The sequence below is a fragment of the Corvus kubaryi genome, unplaced genomic scaffold (genome assembly GCF_017639235.1).
Source record: "Corvus kubaryi isolate FWS band 111438036 unplaced genomic scaffold, C.kubaryi_AGA036_p1.0 37272, whole genome shotgun sequence".
Lineage (NCBI taxonomy): Eukaryota > Metazoa > Chordata > Aves > Passeriformes > Corvidae > Corvus > Corvus kubaryi.
This window is the reverse complement of record NW_024581084.1, coordinates 2,937,981-2,958,045: the sequence shown is the minus strand read 5'-3', so window position 1 is coordinate 2,958,045 and position 20,065 is coordinate 2,937,981. Positions and strand designations below refer to the sequence as shown.

At 61.8% G+C, this 20,065-nt stretch overlaps 3 protein-coding genes across 7 annotated transcripts in view; all 3 read right to left on the bottom strand.

Moving 5' to 3' along the window:
- The window catches only part of GCGR (glucagon receptor), a 10,562-nt gene extending 2,737 nt beyond the window's left edge, over window positions 1-7,825 (bottom strand). Inside the window, exons 1-4 of one of the 5 annotated variants that reach the window (XM_042025643.1) lie at window positions 7,533-7,825; window positions 770-928; window positions 391-487; window positions 87-194 (exon numbers count right to left, since the gene is read on the bottom strand). In XM_042025643.1, coding sequence (XP_041881577.1) covers window positions 87-194; window positions 391-487; window positions 770-928; window positions 7,533-7,592 — 424 coding nt within the window. In that variant the 5' untranslated portion in view covers window positions 7,593-7,825. Of the gene's footprint in view, window positions 1-86; window positions 195-390; window positions 488-769; window positions 969-6,777; window positions 6,921-7,532 lie in introns of those variants that run through there. The other 4 variants (XM_042025644.1, XM_042025646.1, XM_042025645.1 and 1 more) reach the window with 4 other exon arrangements.
- A 1,013-nt stretch (window positions 7,826-8,838) lies between these two features.
- Window positions 8,839-15,864, bottom strand: SLC25A10 (solute carrier family 25 member 10). The gene is made up of 11 exons (XM_042025650.1): window positions 15,741-15,864; window positions 12,608-12,727; window positions 12,405-12,519; window positions 12,277-12,325; window positions 11,903-11,944; window positions 11,574-11,617; window positions 11,023-11,093; window positions 10,825-10,917; window positions 10,512-10,589; window positions 10,348-10,404; window positions 8,839-9,866 (listed from the first exon to the last, which is right to left on the bottom strand). The coding sequence occupies exons 1-11, from the start codon at window positions 15,828-15,830 to the stop codon at window positions 9,765-9,767; spliced, it is 861 nt and encodes a 286-aa protein (XP_041881584.1). The 5' UTR covers window positions 15,831-15,864; the 3' UTR covers window positions 8,839-9,764.
- Window positions 15,865-16,673: 809 nt separating this feature from the next.
- On the bottom strand, window positions 16,674-20,063 carry MRPL12 (mitochondrial ribosomal protein L12; the record flags this gene model as incomplete). The annotated part of the gene is made up of 4 exons (XM_042025452.1): window positions 16,674-16,971; window positions 19,391-19,525; window positions 19,639-19,719; window positions 19,824-20,063. Coding segments are annotated over 4 exons (573 nt in total), but the record flags the coding sequence as incomplete, so codon positions are not given.
- Between the last annotated feature and the right edge of the window lie 2 nt (window positions 20,064-20,065).

Below are 20,065 nucleotides of genomic sequence, written 5' to 3'. Positions count from 1 at the left end.
CATAGCACGGGCACACACCACACAGGGGCACACACGTGTGGACACACCACATAGGTGCATGCGCACATGTGCCTCCCAGCTGTTACCTTTCTCGTACCAGGGCAGGAACCAGGGGCAGGGCACGCTGGCTGTGCTGTTTGGCATTGTGTCGGGCCAGCATGAGAACTTGTCGAAGGTGCGGTTACAGACCAGCTCTGCAGAAGGACAGGAGCTGGTGGCGCTTTGGTCCCACCCTCTCTCTGGGTGCCAGGATCTCCACTGGCCCCTCTGCTCTGTGCCCCATCCTGCTGGGACACTGCATCGGCTCTGCCTCCCCATTCCCATCTCAATAGGACCCTGTCCCCATCCCATCCCACCAGAACCCCACTGGACCCCCCCGCAGGCACTGACCTGTGGGCGCAGGCAGGCGGCTCATGTTGCGCTGGCACTCTTCGCTGTATTCCTTCCATCTCTCAACAACATTATCTGTGATCTGGGCAGAGGGACCCTGGGGACACCGGGGAGCACCACCCATCACGTGTCCTGCTCATAGGGGCCACTATGCTGTGCCAGGCAGTGACCCTGGCTTGGGGACAGCCACAGGCGAGTGCAGGCTACCATGCCATGCCATGCCATGTGATAGCAGGGCAGGCAGAAAGGGGCATCAGCTGCTGTACCACATGCCACAGTGAGGGGCTGCAGTGGGATGGGGTGGATCAGTGGTAGTCCTGCGTGGGTAGCGGGCTGAGCATGGGGCAGAGCACCCTCATGTGGGACAGCCCACCCTTACCTGGCAACAGAGCAGCAGCACCAGGAGGGTGAGAAGACGTGGCTGGGACATCCCTCCTCTGGACCACATGCATGGGACACAGCACAGGGCACACGGCTTTCTACTGGCCCTCAGCAGCTTCTCCACCCTGGCGGTGATGGCCCTGGCATGTGGGCAACCCTGTGCAAGATGCCCAGTCACAGGGACTCCTGGGACAGAGCTGGGGGACACGGGGCTGGTGGCAGGTGTGGCTGGAGGGGGCCACTCAGGCACAGAGCCAGCACCGGTCATGGTGCCACACTCCTGTCCCCGTCCTCACCCGACCCTGCTTGGTGTCCGCATTCAGCTATTTGTTCTCTCATTTTCACACCAAGCACCTGTATTATCCTCCCCGGGATGGCACTGGGACAGTGACCATGCAGGCCCTCTGCTCACCAAGCCAATTTCAGCCCCTGTGTGGCTGGAGTGCAGCAGCAGTGCTGCCTTCAGACCCCCACGGAAAACCTGGGCTGGTGCTTCCCCACAGTGCTGCTGGGACCCGGCTCTGCATCATTGCTAAGTTGTGAGAATGCAGGATGCCCATGGCAGAAGGGACCCCTCCTCACACCTGAGCATCCTCTCAGGCAGAGGCTGGCACCTAGGCTCTCCCTGTCTCCATGGTCTCTCATGCCTGGGCCTCTAACACCCAGCCATGGTCTGGCAGCAGCACCCACTGTGGATGGCAGTGGGCAGGGGGCCACTGACAGCATGGGAGCCAGCAGGGATGGGGACACTGGTCATTAACCCACAGGGATCCTGGCTTGTGGGGCTGCTGTGGCTCTAGGACAAGCTCAGCTGGGCTGTGCCCCTGTGGGTCCATCACCCCCAGCTCCAGCCAGTGACGTGGGGCCTTGCCCCACAGACCGTGGCTCACGAGGTGCCATAATTCCCTCCATCCCCCTAAGCCGGTTATGGGGCTCCTGAGCAGGATTTCGGCTCTTCCCACAAGGGCCCATTCTGGCAGCAGCCCCATGTCATGGCACGGCTGTGTGGGGTAAGGGCAGCTGAGCTGGGGGGGATGGGATGGACAGCAGTGCCAGTGCCACCACAGGCACTACGGCATCACCCCCAGCCCCTGGGCTCCCCCGGGCACCAGCCAGAGTGTCGTGCTCCCCAACCAGTTCTGCTCCCAGGGCTCGCTGCTCTGCCTGTGCCTATTTTTATCCCTGGGAAAGTCGTGTTTCCTCCATCCGTGCAGACCCACTTGCCATGTCGCAAGTGGCTGCCGGAGAAGCTCATTAATCAGCGCATGGGGCTCCAGATGCGGCTCGGGGAGCAGGACCTGCGATGGCCTTATTTAGCCAGTCCCAGGACAGAGGGAACTGTCTCCTGGGACAGTTCTCACTGGGTGGGCTCTGTGAATAGGGACCTTTGTTGGGTGCCCACTAGCCACCCGACCATTCCAGGATCCCTGTTTTTGTCATCACCCCAGCCCCACTCCAGCAACACTGTTGCCCCACCAGCATCCCGGTACTAGTCCCCCTCTCATCCCACCTCAGGAACCTTGTTTCTTTCCTCCCACACCCCCATGCCAGCATCCCTGTCCTTGTCCCCCTGCTAGCCTGATCCCACCATCCCTGTGCCCCCCTCTAGCCCCACATCATCCCTACCTGTCCCATCCCACTGCCACCCATGTCCCAGTCCCAGGGGAAGATCCCAGTGCCTGTCCCTGGCCAAGCATCAGTCCCTGCCCTGGTTGGGAATGCTCCTCCCGGTCCATGGGTCACACTGACTTGCTGCCAGCCCCTCTGCGTAGCCAGGGAGCAACTTTGGGGCAGAGGTGTCGCTATTTTTAGTTGCTGCAGTGGGATTTAGCAGCAGGGAGGCCTCTGCCCTGGACTCCCCCCATCTGGCAGCCACTCCCCAGCCCTGGCCCCACTGTGGCCAAGCCGGGCAGACTGCACTGGGTGAGGGGTCCTGGCACAGGGGCCAGTCATGCTCCTCGCCCCAGCACGGGTCTTCCCCCTCACCCTGCCCAGGCCCTTTGCCCCAGCTGCCTGTGGTGCTGCACAACCATGGCACCATGCCGGATCCCCGCTACCCACAGGACGAGGGGTCCTGCAGACAGGGAGGGGGCTGTTTCCAGCAGAGATGTGGGCATGCAGGAGTAGCTGTGGACCAGGTTCTCCCTGGTCTGGTGCCAGTGGGCAACGGCAGAGAGGGAGCAGTGGCTCTGTGTAGTGGAACAGCAGGATCTGGGGTGGATGGGACCACAGGCAGCACAAGCACCTCCCCAGAGCTGGCACTGCCCAGCAGCAGTGCCTGCAGTGCTTGGGGTAGAGGCTCTACCAGCTGGTCGTGCTGCAGCCCCTCTCAGCTGAGCCTGGGTGCCAGAGGCAGCACTGAACAAGGGACCTGGCCCCACATCCTCACCACCTCCTCTCACTCTGCTGTGCCCAGCTGGCTCCCGGTGCCACATTCCCTGCCCTGGCACCTCATCCCCAGCTGGTTCCAGGCTTTGGGGGATCCCCCACCACACCAACTCATGGGCAGTGGGTGGAGGGTGCCTGGCCAGTGAGGGGCTGCAATGCATGACAGTGGGTGTCCAGGGGACTTTTGCCCCACGCTGGTATTGGACAATGTGGCATGTTCCTATGTCGCAGTTCATTGTGGCTGCTGACCCCCATGGAGCCCAGGCTCTAAACACCCAGTATGGCTCCACTTGGAGCCATAGCCATGAAGAAGAGACCTTGTGCCAGGAGAGCAGGAACAAGGAGCCAGCACTGGGATGGCTACGTGCAACACCACTGCTGGTAGCCCCAGCACTGGGGGCCAGAGGGGTCAGACACAGGCACCATCATATGTCCTCAGGGTGGTGGGAGCAGGGCTGTTGCTGGTGTCTGCATTTGCCTTTCCCAAGACAGCAGTGCCAACCCCTGCAGCCACAGGGGCAAAGCAAGGACCCCCATTCCCCTTGACTGGTGCCCCTGTGGCCCCAGCTGACCTGCAGCTCATGGCAGCTGCCATTGGCCCCAGGAGGTGGGGGCCAGCCCGGGCAGGGTGTAGGGCAAATTGAGGACCTGGGTGCACTGCTGCCATGGCATTGCACCAAGACATAGGGAACGGATGGAAAAAGGCTTGTGTTGGGATTTTGCTCCACACTGGTGGGTGTGCAGCCTCCATGCCACCCTGCAGCAGCTCTGTACCAGCATGGACCCTCACAGCCGGCTGAATGCCCAGCCGTGCCTAGGAACAGACTCTCTCCTCATGCCACCGTGGTCAGTTTCCCCTGGGGATTTTGCCACCCCAGCCCCTCTGGCTTTGCTGCCATTGCACGTGTGAGAGAATGAGCTCCACATCTGGGCTCACTGCAGCTGATAGTCACGTGGATCAGTGGCTTGGTAAAGTCTCCATGGGACACTCGTGGGCATCTGCAACGTGACCTGGGAGCACCTCAGCACAGCCACAGCCCTGCACAAGTGCTCTGAGGCTGGCGCAGCCCCCCAGACCCTGGTCCCGCAGGACTCCTGCCTCTCTGGTGGGGTGGGCACCTGGGCTCCTGTGAGCACAGCCCTGCAACCAGCACAGTCCTGTTGGCTTGGAGGCAGCTGTGGGGGCTGTGTGGCCTCTGCACACAGGGATTAGCCCCCCGTGCGCTAATGCAGTGCTTTCCACGGCTGGCTTGGCTTGGAGCTTGGAGCTACATGCCAGCACGGCAGGGGCTTTGGCACTTGGCAGGGGAGGGGACAGTGCTGGGCCAGAGCTGATGCAATGCCAATGCCAGCCTGGCCCTGCAGATGCTGCTCCACTTTCCACGCAGGACCACAGCAAGTGGGGCAAGGCTAGGGGAGATGGTCGTGGCAGGGAGGCCCAGGAGGTCTGTCCTGCACTGTCCCTGCCCTGTGTCCGTGCCCAAAGCTTGAGGATGTTTCCTACTCCCCTTCTCCATTCTTTCCTTGAGAACTGAGTACAAGGAGCTTTGGCAGCAGAGGAGCAGCTGAGCAGCCTGGAACAGTCCTTGTGCTGCAAGACTGTGGCTTGTTTGCACAGAGTTACATGATTGCTACATGGAAGCCCCGAGCAGCGGCACATGGAGAGAGCCCACGTCACCAGGCACCAGTGATGTTGGATTCTGCATCACCTTGGACCAAGAAAATCCAAACCAGCCCTGACAGTGTTTTTGTCAACAGCAGCACAGGATGCAAAGAGGACAAATGCTCTTTGCATCACCTCCGCTACCGCCCAGTCACCACAAGGCATGGTCAGGGGGCACCTGCACAGCTGCCCTGCACCAAAGACGGACCATGATACAGCCTGGCAGCAGCCAAATGACCTTGCTGCCCAGCTGCCTCTGGCAAGGGGATGCTGAGCCACACAGCACCTCATCCCTGGCTCAAGGAAAGGGGTGTTTTTGTTCATCACGTTGCATGAAAACCTATGAAACACAGAAGGAAGGCACAAGAGGCACGGTGTGACACGTGTGGTTAGCATGTCACGGGGGAGGCACAGGGCTGGGAAAAGCCTAGGAAAAGGTCAGTGCAGACAGGCTAGCACGCACACTCCCCTGCACTGGGAGCTCCACACCCGCCTCCCCAGACCAGCAGATCTGCAGCCCCGGGTACAGCCAGACACCAGCCCCAGCAAGGCAGGGGGTGCTGCAGGGGGCACACATGTCCAGCCGTCCACTGGCACTTGCTGTGCACAGGCATGTGCACTGGACCCCAGTGCTGGGGTAGATAAACAAGGACAGATCTCTGGCCATGAGGATGCAGGACAAAGCAGGATGCAGTGGTGGAGCACAGGGGGACGGAGCTGAGCAGCCATCCCATCTCCCCTGTGTCCGGCTTCCCCTGACCCTGCCTGGCACAGCGAGGTGCATGGAGATACTGTGCTCAGTGGCTGGTTTTAGCCTTGTGCTGCTGATCAGGGTTTGTGGTCACATTTTTTCATTAACTATTTTTAATCCGCATTTTGCCTATTCTCCGTTCAGCCTCTTCTCTTTTCCCCTCTCTAGGCAACAGAACATAAAAAAAAAATATGCACCGCAGTGTGCGGAAAGGATTGGTGGGAAGCACAGGAGCTGACAGCTGGGGCAGCACTAACATGCCGACGAGGGGTCCTGCAGGCCCTAAAGTTTCCTGCTGATGCACAGACAAAATCACAGGGGCAATCACTGAATTTGTGTGGGTCAGGACACCCGCGTCAGGCGCTGCATTGGGCAGGGTGCTGTGCCGCGGGATGCACGGCAAGGGCTGAGCAGAGCAGATGCTCCGTCCTCAGCCCGTTCTCTGTGAGGGGAGCAGGCTGACCCCCGCGGTCCCTGCTTCCCTCACCACCCCGAGGGAAGTGCAGCGCCGGGCAAAGGGGACCTGCAGCAGCTTTGGAGATGCACTTGCAACCAGGAGGACGGCAAGGTCACATACCCGACATGTCCTGGTTAAACAAAGCCATTTACCAACACCGTGTTGACACAGCAGAGCTCGGGACAGAGTCACAAAGGGCACTCGCACCAGGCCCCCGTAACACCCAGAGAGCTTGGGGAGAGCTGGGAACTGGCAAAAGTGTCCCCTGCTTCGGCCCCTGGGCAGGAGACCTACGGGCACTGCTGTGCCCACAGCAGGGAGACCACGCGCGTCCTACCCCGACTAAGGGCTGCTCCGGGAATTACTTCCAAAGCGACGGAGTTCAGCTGGTATCACTGGCCGAGGGCTCACCACAGCCAGGGCAGAGCCCAGGGGTGTTGTGAGCCTGACGGCAGAGCCCCTGCTCAGGGACGCCAGCGGCAGCGCTCGGACGGGAAGCGGGCACAGCCCTGCTGGGATCTCAGGCCCAGAACACCCGTCACCGAGGGGCTCATTTTCCCCGCGGCCGGCGCCCAGCATCGGGGCGGCTCTGGGAGCTGCTGCTCTGGGTCCCGGGGCTCAACTCGTGGCCCCGGGGTCGCGCAGTCGTCACTCGAATCCACATCCCCGCGACGGGGCGTGCGACATCCCAAGCTCCGAGACCGCGGCTATGGGCGCTCCCTGCCCTCCTCCCTCCCTTCCCCGTACCTGTCGGGGCTGGGCTCGCGGCGGCTCCCGAACGCATCTCGGGACCGGCGGGGACCGGGTCCAGCGCGCTTGGCGAAAACTTTCGCGGAGCCGCGACGGCAGCGGCTGCGGCGGCTCAGGGGGAGGGACCGGCTCGGGGGGAGGGACCACGGGCGCTGAGCCGGGTCCCGCCGCCCCGCTCCTCCCGCCAGCACGAGGGGGGCACAGTCCGGTGCCCCAGCCCCGCCCGAGTGCTCGGCGCTGCCCCCCGCATCATCGGCGGTCGGTCCCGGGAGGTGCGGGAGCGCCACGATGTCCCTGCCGCTTGCTCACCCGTCGCCGGCTTCTCCGCTCCACTCCCGGGCACCGGCTCGTCTCGGCGGCGGGGACGGGCGGAGCGGCGGGGGCAACTAGACCGAGCCAGCCCCGAGGGAACGGCCCGGGGGTCCGTTCCCCGGGAGGTTTCCCCGGTCCCAGCGCGCCGCCCGTTCCTGCCGTGCCCCGAGCTGGCGGCTCCACCGCGGGATCGCGGGCTGCTCGGACCCTCAGCGACCCGGACGGATCTCGGCCGCGCCGCCACGAGCCGCCTCGACACCCGCGCTCCGGCCGCCGCCGGCGGTGACGGGTCGGTGTTTGCCGCCGCTGTCCCGCTGCAGGTAAACACAGCCCAGAAAGAGCAACGCACCGGGACCGCCTGGCTGGGGCTGAAGAGGGATCAGGGGGAGCCCCCGGCTGGGGGGTGACCTGTCCCGGCCTCCCGGCACGAACACATTTACCTTGGACCATGCAGGACTTGTCGGCCATGCCGGCCGTGGCAGCACTGGTGCAGGCAGCATGTACGCCGGTAGTTCACTCAGCCCAGCCCCGGCTCCCCGGAGCCCCCACAGCTGCCTCCGTCGGGGTCCCACTCTGCGCGGCCGCCGCTGGCTGGAGGTCCCCGTGGGTGTGGGCAGAGGAGCCCAGCGAGTGTCTTGCCATTGCACGGGGATCAGACCCACGACTGCCCCGCTGGAGATGGCCCCGGCACCCTTCCGGGCTAGGATGGGGGCTTTGGGGGAGGACTGGCAGCTCCCAGCCCTACCTCCTGGGGGCAGAGACGTGCCCTGGGGGAGCCCCTGCAGGCAGCTGCTGGGGCCCTGGCAGAGGGCAGGGCGGGACCAGGGGGAAGCCAGCACAGAGACGGCCGCAGGCTGCTGCTGCCAGCCCCACGCTCTCTGATAGCCAAGAGATAAGCAGCGCCCTCGCACTGCAGCTGTGGGCGCTGTGCTTGCGGCTGTGTCTGGCACATGCTGTCCTAGCAGTGTGACTGCTGCAGTTCAGCTGCCACAAGGGATGTGGTGAGAGGGTATGCACGCACCAGGAGTGCAGGGCTGGCGGAGCTGGTGGGACCACAGCCCAGCTGGAATGCCCTTGCCACCGGCCATCACGGGCCTGAGCAGGGCTCTATGCTGCTGGGGGGCCATGGGGCTCCATCACTTTCCTGCTCCATGCTGGCCCTTTGCATGACACACAGCAGCACCCATTAGCCCCAGAAGCAGTGCAGGGACCTGGGGGATGAAGAAGCACAGCCTGGCAGGGCAGCCCCCAGCTACTTGTGAGGAGAAGGCCCAGCTCCCTGAGCGCTCACCTGCCCATGGCCTCTGCTGGGGCTGGGCATAGGCCCAGGGTGGTGATGCCAGTTAGCATCATTAGGCCTTGTTAAGGTGACGAGCTTTCACTGCTCTGCTGTGCCAGTCTGCCTCTGTTCAGTCTGCCGGAGCCCAATTAGTGTCACGTCCAGGAGGCAGCTCCCGCAGAGGTGACAGGCGCCCTCGGCACAGCCCTACCCTGGAGCTGCTGTCCAGCTAAGACCGGGCACAGCTTGGCGCAGGCCTGGCAGTGGAGTCTGCCCACAGCTCCCTCTGCACACAGGGCCAGGGGTGCTGGGCACGGAGAGAGGTGAAGACCCCCTACCTGGCATAGCGCCGGGGGCCAAGCCTTGCTACCCTCCCTCAGCTCTGGGGGGCTCAGCTCCCAGCCCAAGCCCTCAGCAATGAAAGGGGGTGTGGCATCTCTCCCCTCCTAACAGGACAGCACGCCCTGTGCACATTCACTCTTTATTATACATTAAGGTCTCAGATATTCCAGTTCTTTGATTCCTTGGGGCCAGCACACACAGGGCTGCACATGGTGGAGGGGCTGGTGCTCACACACACTGGGGAAGTGTGGGGTGAGGGGCTGTGAGGGGTGGGGGTCTTCCCAGCCCCGAAGTGAGTGAAGCCGCAGAGTGGTGGGAGGGGATGCCCCCACAGAGGCCAGATGCAGTGTGGTGTAGGCGCACTGTGGTGAGTGAGTGCTGGGTCCCCGAGCAGCCATTGCCAGGCCCTGCCAGAGCCAGGCCCTGTGCCCCACCATCATTGGTATGAGGCACAATCCCTGAAAAGCCCAGCAGCCAGCAGTGCTGGGGAGTTTTGGCCAAGCAGAAGCAGAGGGTGGGAAGCCAGGAGCAGGGCAGGAGGTCCAAGCTGTGCTGGGGTTAGGGAGGAGCACAGGGGCTAAAGGCAGAAGGAGGGCATGGCCTCACATACTGCCCCAAGCCCCAGCCCCACAGCCACAGGGTCAGCAGCCCCCCCAGCCCCATGGGCTCTGAGATGAGGTACAGAGCCAGGCATTTGATCTCCCTACTCCCTGAGACAGCACAGTCCTGCTTCTGGGGCACATCAGGGACAAGGCTGGGGAGGGGGCAAGGACAGAACTCAGGGCCAGTAGGGCAGTGGGAAGACAGAAAAAAAAAACCTACAAAAACCCCCAAAAGCAGTAGTGCAGAGGTGGAGATGCTGAGAATGGGGGTGAGAGGAGAGACGAATTTGCAGGGTGGGGGTTGGCCACAGGTGCTGGCAAGGCACAGGAGTGGAGTCGAGAGGAGGGGGAATGGCACTGGCCCCAGAGAGCAGAGAGGGGTTCTGGGATCTTGGGAGTGACCCACACGCTCTCCCCCCTGGGGCAAGGCAGGGTCTGGTCCCTCTGATTCAGGTGGTCACTTTGATCCCAAAATATTTGCGCAGCTGCTCCAGGAAGACAAAGGTGAGAATGGTCTGAGGAATGAGCCGGACAGCAGCAGGAACGAAGCCCTGGAAGGGGACAGCAAGAAGGGGGAAAGTCAGTGTGTGCCTGCCGCTGGTTGTTCAGCAGCTCAACCCTGGCAGCAGCACACGTGGGCAGGTGTGGGTCAGCACTAGCCAGGCACATATTGTGGGCTGCAGAGCAGGTGCTGTCACGTCATGGCCATCACAGTGCACACAGGTCTCAGCACCATATGCTAACCCCTGTGCTCCCCACATCAGTGCTAGCACCTGCACTGCTGTTTGGGAGCTCCATGGGTGCAACGGCCACAGCTGTGGTGCCTGGACTCAGGCTGAGTCCCATCGAGGCCAGGGCTTGCAATACCTCGGGGCCAAGCCCGGGCTGAGCAGACAAAGGCCTGATGCAGGAAGCAGCTGGGCTGCCACAGCAGAGCCTGAAAGGCCCCCCGCCCCAGGACTGTTCTGGACCAGAACCTCTGCTCCCAGCTCGGGCCAGCCTGCCCCATGCCATGCACCCCCAGCCAGGTACCTTGTAGAAGGCGAGAGGTCCGAGCTTGGCAGTTTCCATGGCACAGTGGGTGACACCCTGAAGTGAGAGGGTGAGAGATGAAGTGGGAAGGGCTGGGAGCCAGAGGCTGGCATACAGAGACAGGAGGACAGGCAGCAGCAAGGTGGGCAAGGTGGGTGACTCACCCGGTACTCTCCGTGGGAGTTCATGAGGCGGGTCTTGAGCACATCCAGGGGCTGGCACAGGAATGTGGCACACCCACCCTGCAGAGTCAGCCAAGTCAGGAGAACTTGGTACCAGCAACTGCTGTGGTCACTGGAGTGACTCAGAGCCACACTGGGACCCGACCCCAGGCCAGGAGCCTCCTGGAGCCACTGTGCCCGGCCCTGCTCCACCGAGCCCAGAGTGGCAGCTCTGGCAGCCCCAGCCTGACACTCTGAACCTGGCTGCAGGCAAACCCAGCCCCAGCTCTGCCCCCACAGCCCCGGCCCTACTCACAGCAATGAAGCTGGACAGGAAGTGAGTGAAGATGTTGTCTGACAGCAATCCAGTTGCGAGAACCAGCTGCTTGGCCTGGTCATAACAGGAAAGCTGCAGAGACATGGTGAATCAGTGACATGTTCCCCCTTCTTTGCCACAGCAGGGACCATCCTAGTCCCTAACCCAGTCACCTACTGCCCAGCAGAGCTGTCCTACCTGCCCAACAGTAACAAGGGCCCCGCGGCAGGATGCCACCGATGCTCCTGAGAAGAGTTTCTTCAGGCCCTCTGTAGACAGACAGATTTGGATCAGCACAGTTCTCTGCCATCACTCACACTCCATTCCCCCTGGAGCCTCCTTCCATGCCCAGTCTGTGTCCCCAGCTCCTCACACAGCTCTGCTTGAAGCACACCATAGCAAACAGGCTGCAGGAGTAGGGAGTCCTTCAAAACAGCGTGACCTCCTCCCTGCCTCTGCTCATCCCCTGTTCCACCTGCTCCACCCTCCTGCGCTTTTCTGTTGCAGCTCCGAGCAGGTCACCCTTTCCCACCAAGCGTGTGCAGGCTGCCAGGCCCTGCCAGACTTTGCTCAGCCCCTGCCCCAGCCAGACGATGGGGAGGCGCCAGACCCTCCACTCCCCTGGGCTCCCCCAGCCCCAAGGGCATCCCCCGGCCCCTCTCCCTGCCCCGGCTGAGCGAACTTCCGGGGTAAGCCCTGCCTGCTAGGGCACTGGAGCAGGCTCACCCACGCGGCTGGCACGGCCTCACCTTCCCGGAGGACACGGTACATGCCATCCAGGGCATGGGAATAACTGGAAGGAGCGAGAGGGGAAGGGGTCAGGGCCCGAGGCTCCCCAGCACGGCGGCAGCCCCGCCGCTCCCCCCGGGCACCGGCGGCTCCCGGGACGGCGGCCCCGGCCCCGGCCCCACCGCCCCGGTCCGGGCGCTCGGGCCGTGCCGCCGGTGCGGTGCTGCCCCCCCGCGGCCACGCGGAGCCCGGAGCGCCGGTCCCGTCCGGCCACTCCGCGCTGTCCCACGGCCCCTCCGGGCCTCCCACCCCTCTGCCCCAGCGCCCCTCGCCCTGGCCCCTCACTCACTTGCGCCGCTGAGCCGGCGGCTGCTTCATGTCGTTCTGCATCCTAGAAGGCAGAGCACCGCAGGTGAGGGGGAGCCGGTATCCACTGTCCCCTGCAGCACTGGGGACCCCAGCCCTGGGCAGTGGAACTGTGTTGCCCGTTTACAAAGGGCCAAGAAAGTTGCCTCCAGTCCCACTCCCCCTGAGGGTCACACACGGCTGGGGGCTGTCACCAAAAGGCAGAACAGCTCTGGCCACCCTGGGCACAGAGCTCCTGGCTCACTGACTGTGGGGCAGGCTGGCCAGGAGAGATGTCGGGAGCACCCCAGCACCACCCACCACCCCAAATGCCGTCATGCACAGGCCAAAAGCCCTGGTCGTGCAGACAGAACTGACCTGACATTCACCATGTCCGCTGGGGTCCCCACAAACCCACCAGTGAAACCTGTGGCCAAAGAAGAGTTGGATCAGGGTCTTACCCATCCTGAGGGAGCCAGAGCCAAGGGCCCCACTGCCTGGCTCACCTCCTGCTGCAGCCAACAGCACTTTCTGGTAGAAAGGGGGAGGCCCCTGGTTGCCCTGGCCCAGGTAGTTCTTCGCGGTCTCATAGATGCCAAAGCGAGTCAAGGAATACGTCATCTGGATGAGGGGGAAATGAGCGACTGTGTCCCTGGCACAGGGCAGCCGGTCAGCTGCAGCACGTGCGGCAGGAGCTCTGTGCACTCACCTGCCGGCACAGCGAGGCACTGAGCCCATTGTAGAGAGCCAGGAAGCCGTCGGTGCGGATCACATGCATTGCCATCCCCATCATCCGCATCTTCACCTCCTGCTGCGTCTGCAGGTGGACCTGGGGCAGAGCGCAGCAGCATCAGCCCAGCGCCAGGCTGGGTAGGGATGGGAGCACACTGAGCAGGGAGCAGGTGTGGATTTGAGCATGTGTCAGGTTAACAGCACTTGCACAGGAGTCAACAGCAATAGCTCCGGGCTCCCCACACCTGAGCCAACAGCAATAGCTCTGGACACCCCACACCAGACTGGCCCAGCCTGGCACCAGAGGGGTGGAGGCAGTGAGGGAAAGAGGAGTGCCCAGGCACCTGCCTGCAGCACCTCCCAGGCCCTGCCCTCAACAGCCGGCCCCAAGGTGAAGGTGGCGCCTGCTCTTCTGAGCCACCGCGAGGCAGGGGGGTGCTGTGCTGGTGGAAGGTGTGTGTGTGTCCAGCAGTACGTGAGTGAGCAAGTCCCCAGTGTGAGTTTGGTCAAAGGAATGCAGCTGGACTGATGAAGTCATGGCCACGCAAGGCAGCAGGCCACTTCCCCTTCTCCCCAGGAATGCAGGAATCACACAGGCAGGAAGAGAACCCCAGAGCTGGCCAGGCACTCCCCTTTCCGCCTGTGGCAGCCCAATGCTTCTTACCATCACCAGGGGCAATGGCAACAGGCAGGGAATCTGGCTGGGACAGAGGAGCCGTATCGGCTGGTGCTGGAGCATGCTCCGAGTGCTGCAGAGACCACATGTGGGTCAAAGGCCCCAGGAGATAAGGAGAGCAAAGGGCTGCTGTCAGGGGACCAGGCCCAGCTCCCACTACAGAAGCCGTGGCACAGCTGGGTCATGGGACACACTGCAGGACGCTGGGAACAGCCACTGTCTTCCACATGGGACAGCAGCAGGGGTGCAGGGGCCTGCTTGCAATCCCCACAGGTGGATTTTGGACGTCAGGGACCAGAGCTTGTGGCTGTTAGCAGCATGGGGCAGAAGAAGTGGGCAGGGCAGGCAGAGCCTTGCAGGGACATGGCCCACTGCCTGCAGTCTCAGGGCTGCAGGAAGGGCAGGCAGGCAGGCATGGGAGGGGCTGGCCAGGCTGTGGTCACTGCTGGTTGCTGCAGGACCAGCAGCCCGTGGGTGGCCCGTGGCTGCACGGAGTTGGCCTAAGGGCACAAGCACTCTCCAGGCAGGCTGGCCAGGGCCTCTCACTGGGGCCAAGGTCCAGAGGTGCAGTGAAGTGCCCTTCGTCCCCTGCCCTGCCAGACCCTGAGGCCTCTTGTGCCTCCCCAGGCCTGGCGCCAGCCTCTGCTGTAGGGGGACTCTTGGCCAAAGGCAGGTCTGTATTCAATATTCAGGCGTGAACCCTCTGGGAAAACCAGCCAGATAGGCTGTGCTGCTCGCAGCTGCAGGAATGCAGGGGCTGCACATCCACACAGGACAGCATGGGGATGCAGCCCAAACGTCACAGCCATCATGCTGGCTCAGAGACAGACCTAGACGCAGGTGTCAGACTAATTCCCTTTCTTAGCGCCTTGCCATGGCATCCCACACAAGCTCCCACGGGCTGGCAGCCACCTCCACTGGGCAGACGGGGCCAGCTGGACGAGGCAACAGGCCGAGCACTGGGGAGGCGGCATCCCCCTGCCAGGGCTGGCTCCTCTCCTGGGCCTATGCCTGGAACATCTTCCCCTCCCTCCATGCCATGGGGTGGGAAGGGGGTGTCTGTCCCAGCCTCACCCACAGGCATGGCCCCGGGAAGGGCAGGCCCTGTCCTGGGCTGGCTCTTCCCTCCCCACCCACAGCCTGCTCCACTGCCAGGCTCGTCGTCACTTGGCCAGCACACAAGGCTCTGGGCAGCGCTGGCACTTGCCCCATCCGTGGGTGCTGGCAGCACAGGGCTGCGCACGGCGTGCTTTGTGCGGGAGCAGGCATGCCAGGTCATCTGTGGCGCCTAGGTGACATCTTGGCCGGAGGGCTCAGAGCCCAGTGGGCCAGTGTCCAACACTGCCAGCCCCAGAGCCACTGCCATATCCAGGCAGGGCTGGGCAAGGCGCCCTCCACAGCTCCTAGAGCTGACACCCCGAGCTCCCCAGATCCCTCACCCACACACCTGCCCATGCCCCTGGGCTGGATCTTGTGACCCCTCAGCCCTGTCCCTGGGCCCAGGGCCATGTTCCTGCACAGCCACGAATCAGCTCCTCAGAACTGACCCCCAGCAGCCGTTTCCCCAGACCTCTACAGCTATTTTCCAGCTCCCTCCGTTGCTCTGGGACCCTCACAGCCATTCCCTATCCCTTCACAGCTGTTCCAGGACCATCAGGCCTGCTTCCCAGAACCCCAGAGCAGCTCCCCATCCCCTCAAAGTGGTTCCAGGACCCTCACAGCCACTCCCTCCCCTCCTCAGGCAGCTGTTCCCCAGTGCCTCAGAGCCAGTCCTTCAGCTACTCCGGGATCCTCAGAGCAGCTCCTCATCCCCTCGCAGCCATCCCGGGACCCTCACAGTCACTCCCAGTTCCCCCCGGCCCATTCACCATCCCCTCAAAGCTGCTCTGGGACCCTCGCAGCTGCTCTCCTCTCCCCCACAGCCGCACCCCCCACAGCCAGGTCCCTCAGAGCTGGTCCCACAGCCACTCCGGGACTCTCAGACCCGCTCCCCGTCCCCTCACAGCCACTCCCCCGCTGCAGCCCAGTCCCTCACAGCCGGTCCCACAGCCGCTCCAGGGACCCTCGGAGCGCCTCCCCACCCCCTCACAGCCACTTCCAACCCCCCAAAGCCGCTCCGGGACCCTCAGACCTACTCCTCACTCCATCGCAGCCTCTCCAGGACCCCTACAGCCAGTCCCAAATCCCCCTAACCTTCTCCTCATCCTGTCACACCCTCTCCGGGACCCTCACAACCAGTACCAGTCCCCCTAACCGTCCCCCCAACCCCTCACAACTACCAAGCCCCCAAAACCGTCTCCCCATCCCCTCACAGCCTCCCCCCAAACCACCGCAATCATTCACAGCCGCGTCGCGCTTCCCACACTCGCCCTCCATCCCCCTGAAGCGCCTCCCCACGCCGTCACAGCCGCGCCCCGGCGTGTCCCCTCTTCACCTTCAGCAGATCCAAGGGGTGGGTGCAGCAGGCGGCCCCGGACGACGCGAGGCCGCCGAAGTACCAGCGCGAAACGCGCCGCTCCGCCATGGGCGCTGCTTCTGCCAGAAGCCACGCCCTCACCGGACCGAGGCCACGCCCCCTCCCGTTAAACCACGCCCCCTCCCGGTACCGGAAGGGGGTGGGGCGGGCCCGGGGCTCGCATCTCCGAGCCTGCGGCGAACGCAGCAACCCCAGGCTCCAGAGTCCTCCTTGCCACCTCATACACATCTCCATTTCCAGCCCATGGAAGTGGCTTCTTCCCGTTAATAGTTAACAGGGGTAATTAATGGGGAGATGAAGCCATCAGCAAAACGCAGGGTGAAGAGGTGGGGGATGCACAGGTACAAACGGCAGCGTTACCAGCGTGCACACGCGGAGCGCAGGGATAATCAGCAGCTCCAGAATACTCTTTCCCACCCCTCATGCATCTCCACAACCTGTGGAAGTGGGTTCTTCTTGTTAATAATTAGCAGAGGTAAGACCATCAGCAAAAGGCAGTGTAAGGAGGTGGGTGATGTGCTGGTGCAAACTTCCAGTACCTGAAGGGAGCCCACAAGAAAGATGGACAGACTATTTACAAGAGCATGTAGTGACAGGACAAGGGGGAATGGCTTCAAACTCAGAGTAGGTTTAGACTAGATATTAAAAAGAAATTTTTGGCCGTGAGGATGGTGAGGCCCTGGCACAGGTTGCCCAGAGAAGCCGTAGCTGCCCCATCCCTGGAAGTGTTCAAGGCCAAGTCGGACAGGGCTTGGAGCAACCTGGCCTAGTGGAAGGTGTCCCTGCCCATAGCAAGGGGGTGGAATGCGATGATCTTTCCCTTCCACCCTAAGCCATTCTGATTCCATGAAATGGGGAGCATGGGGTTAATCGGCATTTGAGAAAGATGAATCATTTTACAGGTTTTTTTTGATATTTATAAGGTAGAGTTCATGGTGATGGCAGGAAGTAGCAGCTCTGCCAAACCATACAGCATTCTTCGGGAGAGTACTCCCACTGTGCCACATGCACTCGGAAAGGTCCGGAGCCCGGCTTGGGCAGCAGCTGTAGCACCAGTCTCTCCGTGGTGAGACTACTCCAGAACAACAGTCCCTCCTGCTGCCTCTAGTGCTGCTTTGATCTTCTCTGCTTCCTCCTTGGAGGCGTTCGCCTTGATCTCCTGCGGAAGGGACTCCACCAGCTTCTTTGCCTGCAAGGGACAAAGTACGAGGCTTGTAAACTGGCTTTCACTAACTGGATTATTGGATTTAGAGCCATGATCCTGACCTCTGCTTAAGCCAACCATGGAAACTCACTGACCAGTACAAACCCCAAGACTTACACTTGAACTATGGCACATCCCACCAGAAGGCAGCTAAACCTGACCGCAAGCGACAGCACGTCTGCTGGGAAACCTTTTCCAGCGATTCACTGCTCTTCAATTCCTTCCACCACGTGCGTGGTGCTCCCTGATGTGCACCCTGGCCTGCGTGGGTGTGGGTGCAGGCAGAGCCCATGCGGTGACCTGCTGAGGCAGCGTCCGCCTGGCGCTGGGCTGGCTCTGCTCGGGGCCAATGTTTTGGTTCACATACTTGTACCAGCAGGAGGGGAGGCCAGTGCAGGGTTTGGACACAGCTGCACTGGCTAAAACAGAGCCCCAGCACAGACTACTTGACAACACAGTATTTTGACATTTTAGGGACTTTTAAAGCAAAACTACTGGTACTAAGCAGCACTGCAATACTTAAGGCAAGGTGAAAAACTATTGAGCTAATTTAAAGAATTTACTGCAGTGCTACTATAGAGAAGAAAGCGAGCCCAGGAGGCCAAGCCCCTGCTGCTCTTACACGCAGCAGCTCTCTGCCACAGCACTGCGGGGCTTTAGCACCCACCGGACTGGTCGCTGTGCTGGCAGAAAGGTTTTGTCCTTTTGATTCCTGCTGGGTTCAATGCCTATATATCTGTGGTGGCAGAAAAATGCTTTTTTTGCTGGGGTTAGAAGGCACAGATATGCGGGCGGTGCTCGGCAGGGCACAAATGCCTTTGCTCACCAGGACAGGATTTGGACAGGAGCCTGTTCAGGCTCACTGCGATGAGGACAGGAAACACAACACAGGTTATTCATTTCTGAACCCTGCTCACCAAGGTGTAACTCCATTCTACAGCAGCCCTGGTCAAGAGAAGCAGCTGTTCCTGGTGTTCAGTGGGAACAAGAGCGGAGCCCAAGCCAAGTGGGACCCATGTAGCAGCAACCATGGGGCAGACGCAGTGTGTTCCCAATCCAGGTAGAGCCCAGGGCTGGTGGTGACAGAGGGTCAGCATCTGCTGAGCAGCTCCCAGTGAGCTTCCTGAGGTGCAGCCAGCCTTGGTTTGGCATGTGCTGATCACGCACCTGTCTCACCGAACAGTTGCTGCCGCAGGACTGATGTTTGGGTCCCAGCAGTGCCCAAAGTAATCACTAGCTGTGCTTCCCTCCATTCTATCAGCAACTCTACAGGCAGGGCAGATCTCCCTGCAAACCTCGTTAAAAACACCTCGACTGGATGGCAGTAAAATTTACAATAAAAGTGCTTTGTCTCTACTTTGAACACAGCCTCTGCAGGTAGAACCTCCACAACTGTTTGTGTTGTGTCTGTGTTTCACCCAAAGTGTCGGGCATGGGTACATCACACCTGAGTTTGCCTGCAACAACTGGCACCTACAAACAGCTCATCCAACAGGTGCCACATGCAAAGCAAAGCTCATTTAGCATCAGCTCCCCAGTTAATTATCTGCTGATTGTGTCCATTACAGAGTTTGGTATTTTCATGTTTGCTTGGGACCGATAATAGATTAACAACTTCCAGAGGAACCACACTGACAGTCAGGTAATTATCCCCGTGGGACAGCCAAACTTGTACCTGTGCCACTGACTTTCTCTGCTGGCTTTGCAATGCAGCAATAAGAATGGGTCAGAAGATTATTTGCAAATACTTCTGCTCCCCTGGGCTACAACTGGAGCAGACACTGCAATGCCCAACATTGCAGCGGGAATACTGGAAAGTGCTACTGTTGACCCCAAGACATGGAAGGATCACCCTGTGGAGAGGTGCAGCATGTTACATGCTTCAGCAGTAGCAGCTTCATCACCCAGCATGCTGAGCCCACATCCCAGGTCAAGGGCCTGAGCTCAGACACTGCCCAGGGCTGAGGCCCGTATCCTCCCAGGAAAGAAGCAGCATCACCTATAAAATGAAAAGAGCTGGAAGCCTGGATTGCAAGATGTGTGAATTAGAGAAGCTCATTTAACTTCAGAAATACATTGGCCTTGGGAAAGGCAAGCCAAATCCAGCTGTAGTGTGGGATGCTGGTTATTCCTGAGCTCTGTAAGAAAGCTCACAGCAGCTCTCAGGTCTGGAGAAGCTAAGGTGGGCATGGACGTCTCTGAGTCCTTTGCTCTGAGCCTCCTCCTGACAAGGGAAAATGCCAGACAAAGGCACAACCAAATCCTGTTCCCCACGTCGCTGCACTGAGATGCACGCAGGCAGACTGTGCTTCTGAACACACAAATACAGGCTCCTTTTGAACAGAGAGCTGAGGTTGCTGGACCTGGGGGCAACACACCACAGCCTGGGGCAGCACCTCCTCACCTGCACGAGGTTCACTCCTGGCACGAAATTCTTCACCTCCTTGATCAGCTTCACCTTGTCAGTGGCCTTCAGCTCCGTCAGCCGGACAGTAAAATGAGTCTTCTCTTTCTTGAGCGGGACCACCTCCTCCTCCTCCTGGAAGCAGCCGGAGCACGGTGAAGTCCCGCGGCCGAGCCCACCGGCCTCGCCCGCCACCGCGCGTGTGGTCCCTGGGGCCCCGCTCCCGCCCCTCCCGGAGCGCCCGGTACCTGCGGAGCCGCCTGGGCGGGCAGGAGGGAGGCGGCGGCCGCCGCGGGCATCACCCCCACGTCCGGGATCTTCAGCGTCTCCTGCGGGAAGAGCAGCGGCACCAGCGGCCGGTCAGGCGGCGCACGCGGCCGGGCCGGGACGAGCCGGGATGAGCCGGGTCAGGCCGGGCCGCCCCCGCACCCACCTTGAGCAGCGCGTTGAGATCGGCCACCTCCAGCAGCGTCAGCCCCGCGATGTCCCGCACCAGCTGCCGCACCTTGGGCGAGTACTCCTTGGCGGCCGTGTCCAGCGGCGCCCCGGCCAGCGCCTCCGAGCGCCGCGCGGGGCTGGTGCCGAGTGCCCGCAGCCCGGCGGGGGGCCCGCGGAGCACGGGGCACGGCGGCAGCAGCGGCGGCAGCAGCGCCCGGCGGGCGGCGGGCCGGGACA